This window comes from Heloderma suspectum, chromosome 5 (genome assembly GCF_057233095.1).
Source record: "Heloderma suspectum isolate Gila_16-S chromosome 5, 16-S_ref, whole genome shotgun sequence".
Classification (NCBI taxonomy): domain Eukaryota; kingdom Metazoa; phylum Chordata; class Lepidosauria; order Squamata; family Helodermatidae; genus Heloderma; species Heloderma suspectum.
Window position 1 is genome coordinate 202,101,113 of NC_139462.1, and position 7,741 is coordinate 202,108,853.

The window sequence follows — 7,741 nt, forward strand, 5'->3', positions numbered from 1 at the left end:
CCAATGGGGCTACAGCAAGGCAGGCAGCTCAAGCAAGTAAGCCAAGTCCCGTGCTGCATGGGCAGAAGGCAATATACTACTTGTTGAGCGATCTGAAAGGCATTGCCTCTGTCGAGGGGCGCTCGCACATTCTTCACTAAATACTCTGAGGCGCAGGGGCAGCTCCGATTGCAGTTCAAGCTAATAATAATTCGTGATGAATGGACGAATTGATTCATGCCACAGATCAATCCATGAACGCTTTCACCCTTACCATGTTTTTGATTCCCCCTTTTCTTTAGAACGCATCGGTCCCAGGCCCAGGACCTTCCAAGAATTAAACCTTTGTTCGCTGCCGGTCCATTCTCCTGATTATTTTCCACCTTATCGCAGTTTGTGGAGGGCTTTGAAGCTTGGTCATTCATTACCCTTCTACCGTCAGCTTTGCCTTGCCTGAAGATAGAGAAGCGCTTTTCTCTTCAGTTCTGCCCTGTGCAAATGCTCACCTCGTCCCCCCTACAAAGTGTGTGTGGGGGTGGGGTGGGGGGAGAATGGCCCTATTCAAAGCACATTTAGGGTTAGATCCAGGATCTATCTTCCTCGAAGGTCCCTTGCGGAAGGTCCCTTCCACCCGATTTTTGGGGATACCCCGCCCCGCCCCCTCCTCACCCCATTCAGCAGGGTCTCTCGACTCTGTGTAGCATTTACAGGGAGCTGGAGGGATTGCTGTGGGGAGGAGGGGGCGGGGAAGTCACCAACGCAGTTGATCCAGCGTAAATGTGGATCCAGCCCTTACTGATAGGGTGTTCCACAGAGTTCAACGAAAGTTACGAAAGTTACTTCGAAAAAGGTTCAATATAGTATTGTAAGCCCCACTCTCTATCCAAATCAGTTAGACTTTTAATATTATCAACCATTTGTCTAGCACTTTCACTGCTGAACCATCACATTGCAACAGCCCTGTCAGGTAATCCCGTATTTCAGGTGGAAAATTTCAGGTGGGAAACTGAAGTGTGGGAAAGAAAGTGTTTGCCCAGGGCCACTCAGTTTTCCGCGACTGAGGTGGGATTTTAAACCTAGATCTCACTCTGTAAAAGGTGCTATCCAGGGTCACCTACTTGCTTCTCTCTTGTCTTGTTCCTCGTTCATTGCGGTTAGGTTTAAGGTGGAAATATTTCCGGGTTTAAGAGCGGAAACTACCATTTCTGAAGATGGTGCCAACGCATTTTGCCTAAATTCAGAATTTCCAACCTTTTAATCAGCTAGGGAAGTTTGGAAACGATCGCTGCAACTTAGGGTCTGAATTTAAGAGGGGTAGAAGGCAACTGGCAAGAGTGGGAAGAGTACAATACAATATGTTTAAAATCGATACGCACCCAATCACAAGGAGCTGATGTAATTTGGTCTGATGTATTAGGGGAAAGATGCTTTTTAATGTCGATGTCACCAAAACATTCACAATATAGTCGATAAACCAACTCTTTGGCTGCTTCTTGTTAGTAAAAATCATGGTACATCTTTATTGGTTCTCCAAAGTAAGGTAGGTATATATATATATATATATATATATATACACACACACACACACACACACACACCATTGAAGAAAAGTGCAGAAAAAGTCATTCAAAATAATCAAGGGGCTGGACGAACTCCCTGTGAGGAAAGTTACAACGTCTCGGATTGTTTAGCTTAGAAAAAAGGCGAATAAGGGAAGACATGCTAGAGGTGTACAAAATTATGCATGGTGTGGAGAAAGTGGATAGGGAGACATTGCTCTCCTCTCCCTCTCTCATTATACTAGAACCGGGGGTCTTCCCATGAAGCTCAATGGTGGGAGACTCAGGACAGATAAATGGAAGAACTTCTTCATACAGCACGTAATTAAACTATGGAATTCACTACCACAAGATGGTGATGGCCACCAGTTTGGATGGCTTTAAAAGGGGATTGGACAAATTCATGGAGGATGAGGCCATAAATGGCTACTAGTCATGCTATACGCTACCTCCAGCCCCAGAGGCAGGATGCCCTTGCTTGTAGGTACACCAGTTTCTGGGTAACATGAGTAGGATGGTGCTGTTGCACTCATGTCCTACTTGTGGGTTTCCCACAGGATGCTGGTTGGCCTCTGCGTGAAGAATGCTGAACTAGATGGACCCTCGGTTTGATCCAGCAGGGCTTTTCTTAGGATCTTTAAAAGGAAAGTTCCAAAGAATGAAACGCCCCTTGTGGATTCATCTGTTAGCTTATTTTATGTTTTCAACATGTAGTAGATGCAGATCCCTTACCAAGGATCCCTCACCCCTGAACCCACGCTCCTACTCATGGTCATGTAGGAGGTATATGCTATGCCCCGCTCGCTTTTGATGCAGTGAGGATTCTAATTCACCCGAAATCCGGTTCAAACATTTGCCAGGCCCTCCACAGGGAATGCCTCGAGGGCCCCAGGGACACGGAAAGAGACGGCTGGTCTAGCATCCCCATGTTATAGCACCCACTGTTGCCCTGCATCTTGAGCCCAGCGCCTGGAAAACGCCCGTCGTGATGGTGGGGGCAGAACCAGTGGATAGTAAAAATTAATACGGGGCACAGAGACCCGAACCTGCTTGTGTATTAGTAGTGCAACCTAGCTGTACGTTGTAAAATAACGAGGAGGAAGCCGTGTGAAAGGTGGAGTTTTTGCGCAGCCTTCGGCTCCTCAACCCTGAAAGATTCGATGTCGTCCAGAATCTATCATCCAGATAGATTTCCCCTTCTAGATGAAGTTATCGGAGGGAAGGTCAGAGCGATGCGTCTGTTCGCCTTGGAAAATCCCCCATTACCTACTGTACTCACAAAAGATCTTGAAGCATCTTTCTAGCCTTAGTAACCTTGTGGTCTCCAGTTGTGTTGGACTACAACTCCCATAATCACCAACCAACATGGATGGATGATGGGAGTTGTAGTCGCACACACATTTGGAGGGCACCGGTTCTCTCACTCTCTTTCGGCTTGATTCATTCCTTTGCTCTTGTTTACTTGCAGCTGTCTTCTAAACACGTTTCCTCTGGAAGTATGTCCTACTACTGATTTCGCTGTCTCTTATTTTCCAGTCAGAGTGCATACGTAAGAATCCCACACTTTTACTCCGGAGTACTGAATCGCAGCAACTGCCATTTGTGGCTCTGGACACACAAATTCACAATCCATAAAATAGATTAGAATCTCCAGTTCCACAAAAGCGCACGAACTGAAAAGGGAAGTCTATATTTTAACCCCTTCCCTTCGCTGTGAGTATGATAGGGTGGTTGAAGAGCATTAAGTGGTAATACTAAATCTAGTTAAATAATCTCAAGGTAGCACTGAAAAAGTGCACTCTGGTGCATGTCTACTCGGAAGTGCCCCACTGCGTTCAAACAACGAAGAGTCTTGTAGCACCTTAAGGACTAGGAAATTTATTCCGGCGTAAGCTTTCGTGGACACTATCCAGTTCATCAGATGCATGACTTCATGCATCCAATGAAGTAGACAGTGTCCACGAAAGCTTACACAGGAATAAATTCCCTAGTCCTTAAGGTGCCACAAGACTCTTTTGTTACTTTTGCTGCAACAGACTAACACAGCTAATAGACTAACTCTGCCCTTCAGTTAAGTGTATCTAGGATTGCAGCCTTAGGGTTGCATCCTGTGTTAGTCTACTTAAAGTAGACCCACTGAGATACATAGAATTTATGTTAGACTAACATTGGATACAACACTTAGAGCAGCCTTCCCCAACCTGGAACCCTCCAGATGTTTTGGACTACATCATCCAGCATCCCTGACCATTGGCCATGCTGGTTGGGGCTGATGAGATTTGAAGTCCAACACATCTGGAGGGCACCAGTTTGGGGAAGTCTGCCTTAGAGCGTTTAGGATCTTTTCCTTCATGTGGTACTGGAGGCCACATTTTCCAGGTTTAAGAGAGTGGAGAGTTCATGGCATTTTCCTGAGTGAAAAAAAGAGGCAAGCACTTTGCTGCTGTTACTGTGGGTTGACTAAATGGGTTGATAGCAGTCAGTGGAGTCTGGTGGCTCCGATGTCAGTGGGGCGGTGAATCTGCTCCAGATTTCAGTCAGGACCAGCCGGAACTCTAAACGAGCTATCCAAGGGGCTTCCGCAACTTTGAATAGCTTGGATAGCTCCCTTAGAGTTCTGACTGGTTCTGACTGAAATCCGGAGCGGATTCACCGCCCCACTGACGTCGGAGCCACCAGACTCCACTGGCCTTCAGGGTAAGACTTTAGGGACGTCTGGGCGCCACTCAGCAGAATGAGCACAAGGCCACCCAAACGCAGCAGGGCTGGCTTACCACACTTCGAAGCGGCCATCCAAAGAGTCTCCCCCGCCCCGTCCCCCCGTAAGACCACTAAGTCCAGAGCCTTCAGCTTCCTAAGGGCACCACTACACGATAGAGAGAAATGGAGGATCCCGCCTCGGGCGGGACTAGGGAGGGAGGCGTCGTTGGACTTCATGGCCACGAAGGTGGCAGGTTAAGCCGACGACCGCCTTTGCTTCTTGCTGAGCGTTTCCTCGCGGCGCTCACGGGAGAAGAAGGCACGATGGCAAGCATGGCGCTGGCTGCAAATCCCTCCGCCCAATCTTTCGCGCAACGGATGCGGCTCCTGGACAGCCGGCGCCTCCTGGGACCTGCGCGGTGACAGGTAGATGCGGTGCAGCGGGCAACGCTGACGAGAGGAGAGCGCGCGCAGCCCCCGCGCTTGGCTCTGATCCCGCCTCCCCTGCAGGAGCCGCCCAGGTGTGCATTGCCCCCCCCGACCGCAGGGTCCCTCGGCTGCCCTCCCCGCCCCGTCTCGCTGGGCTCTGATTGGCTGGCGCTGTTGGTTAATGGCACGCGCCTGCGGTTGTAGTTATAAGAATCCTCGCGTGCCAGCCCTCAGCCCATGCAAGTCTCCAGCCTCCCTCTGGGGAGAGCGCGCGCGCGCAAGCACAGGCGCCGGCGTAGCTGCGAGTGGAGGCGCCGCGGGAACCAAAGGCAGGGGGCGGCGGCGGCGGCGGCGGCTCTCCCCGTCCCGCTTCCTTCACGAACCTTTTCTCCTGTGTGGGGGGAAAGCCCGGCATGGAGGCGGTCCTGCTGGAGCACTTCCCCGCGGGGCTGGACTCCTTCTCCTCCGAGCCGTACTTCGACGACGAGGAGTTCTTCACCGACCAGTCGTCCCGCGACCCCCTGGAAGGCGACGAGCTCCTGGAGGCCGACGCGGACTTCCTGGCCCCGCAGCTCCACGAGTGTTGCCGCGGCAAGGGCGCGGGCGCGGGCGCGGGGCCCGGGCCGGGGGCCCCGCCCGAGGGCGCCCTGTGCTGCGGGGCGGCCCCGGGCAGCTTCTCGCCGCCGTCGCCGCCCGGCTTCGCCTGCGGGTGCTGCGGGCTGGCCGCGTCGCCCGGGGGCAGCCTGAAGGCGCTGAGCGCGGCGGCGGCGGCGGCGGCGGCGGCGCGGCGGCGGCGGCGGGTGCGCTCCGAGGCCGAGCTGCAGCAGCTGAGGCAGGCGGCCAACGTGCGCGAGCGGCGGCGCATGCAGTCCATCAACGACGCCTTCGAGGGGCTGCGCTCGCATATCCCCACGCTGCCCTACGAGAAGCGCCTCTCCAAGGTGGACACGCTGCGCCTGGCCATCGGCTACATCAACTTCCTCAGCGAGCTGGTCCAGTCCGACGTGCCCCTGCGCAGCGCCGGCAGCCAGAGCCCCTGCCAGCCCAAGAAGGTCATCATCTGCCACCGGGGCACAAGTGAGTGCAGGGCGCGCCCTCCGCCCCGCGCGCCAAGCGCGCTGGCCCGCTAGGGAAGCGGCAGGCCCCGCTGACTGGCCCCCTGCCACTCCGCTTGCAGGCGGGCTCGCTCTTTCGCGCAGGCGCCATCCCCGGGCTAGTTAAGCAGCTGCAGCTGGATTCGTCCATCCAGCCCTGGTGGAGGCTGGGGGCTCCGATGCAGCGGGGCGGTGAATCTGCGGAAGCTCCTTGGACAGCTCCCCCAGAGTTCTGGCTGGAAGCTGGAGCAGATTCACCGCTCCACTGACATCGGCGCCACCAGCCCCCAACTCCACTTGACATGTCTTACTCGCTGGCGTAGCTTTTCTCACTCCCACTCATGGGCGCACGAATAAACCCTAGCGCGCACCCAGGTACCCAGCAGCAGCCCAGTCTCGCTGGGACTTTCTCTCCGAGGCGTTTTTAGGTGCAGCTACTGCTGCCCACGCGGAGACCCGCAGGCGCACCGAGAAACTCCTTCCCTCCTCGCGTTCACGCGCACATAAAGACACGCGCATGGACGCGGAGGGAACCCGTCACACCCGGGCAGAAATGGAGAGGGCGCACGCATTCCAGGTGGGAGTGGGCGCGTGCAAATTCTGAGGCGCGCTCACCCCATCCCCATCCTTAGACCCGTCACTTAGATCGTCAGAGACTGGAAAGGGATCACCCTCGAGACGTGGCACTACATCATCGCACACTTAAAGCCCTGGCAGGCGGACCAGAGCACGGATTCAGGTCTAGGAGCCTCAGGAGGTGTCGTTTGAGGAAGGGAGTTGGACAGGCACGTCCGCCTTTCTGCACAAATGCAAAGCGTCCCGGTGTGAATAGGGAGAGTTTCGTAAAGAAAAGCCTGACCCTAGTTTGAGTCAAGAAAGGCTCGCGCATGCAATGCCAAAAGTTTCTGCTATGGGGAAGGCTGGTCTAAAGGAATGCATTTCTTTGCTCGTGGCTAGTGGCCACTGCTTCTCTCCAAGCAGCCAGACGCAGTCCGGGTGGAAAAGAAAGCACCGATCTAGATGCAAATATTCGGTGCCTCCCTAAGGCTTGATAGACAGATCATCTATCCGATAGATAGATCGCGGGGCGGGGTGGACTTAAGTGTTGGCACTACATGCAACAGGCACTAAATGCTGCGGTTAGTGGAACACCTGCTGTTGCTCTGCGCTACAACAACTGGGAGAGAAAACGGGATGCCTTTGTGTGGGTGTGGAGAGAATACTGAGTGTCTCTCTCTTTCTCTCCCCCAGGATCACCTTCTCCAAGTGACCCAGATTATGGACTTCCTCCTCTGGCGGGGCATTCTCTCTCTTGGACTGACGAAAAACAACTCAAGGAACAAAACATTATTAGAACTGCTAAAGTATGGACCCCGGAAGACCCCAGAAAATTAAACAACAAACCTTCCTTAAGCAACATAGAAAACGAACCTCCATTTGACTTAATATCATAAAATGTTTTGGACTGTAAATATCAGTCTTTATACTAGTGTACATTTGTACATTTAAATCTTTCAAAGGTATTTTACAATACAAAAAGTATTCTAATGGCAATCAACTTTTTATTTATCTATTTATTGTTTACTAGAGTTAGGGAAATGGAACTGTCCTTTTTGAATGTATAATTTATATAATTTATCCTAATTTAAAAATATGCAATAATTTGAGATTCCTCCACCAGCACCTTTGGGGCAAAATTATTTGTTGAAAAAAGAAAACACTTCCCAGAAAATGTGAACATAATTTATTACCATTTGTTGAATATGCCAATTATATTATATTAATAATAAACTTTGATTAAGTGTAAGGTGTTTTTATTTGGGGGAAGTTGTGTATGAATGTGTGAAGGAGTGGATGCTCTTGTATTGCTTTAAATTGGGTAAAACTATGTATAAAATACCACAGGCTTCCACAAATTTCAAAACAACTTTTCTCAGTGTAGGATTTGAACAGGAATCAGTTGGTACATGTGTGTTTAAC

At 51.7% G+C, this 7,741-nt stretch overlaps 1 protein-coding gene across 1 annotated transcript; it reads left to right on the plus strand.

Moving 5' to 3' along the window:
• Nucleotides 1-5,080: 5,080 nt before the first annotated feature.
• PTF1A (pancreas associated transcription factor 1a) lies at nt 5,081-7,215 on the plus strand. The gene is made up of 2 exons (XM_084860482.1): nt 5,081-5,744; nt 7,013-7,215. Exons 1-2 carry the CDS (start codon nt 5,081-5,083, stop codon nt 7,213-7,215), a joined length of 867 nt encoding a protein of 288 aa, XP_084716608.1.
• The last annotated feature ends 526 nt before the right edge of the window (nt 7,216-7,741 follow it).

Bases quoted from the DNA above. Each gene is read 5' to 3' on its own strand.
- PTF1A (XM_084860482.1), top strand. From the start codon at position 5,081: ATGGAGGCGGTCCTGCTGGAGCACTTCCCCGCGGGGCTGGACTCCTTC. The intron at 5,745-7,012 runs GTGAGTGCAGGG...TCTCTCCCCCAG, and splicing joins CATCTGCCACCGGGGCACAA to GATCACCTTCTCCAAGTGAC.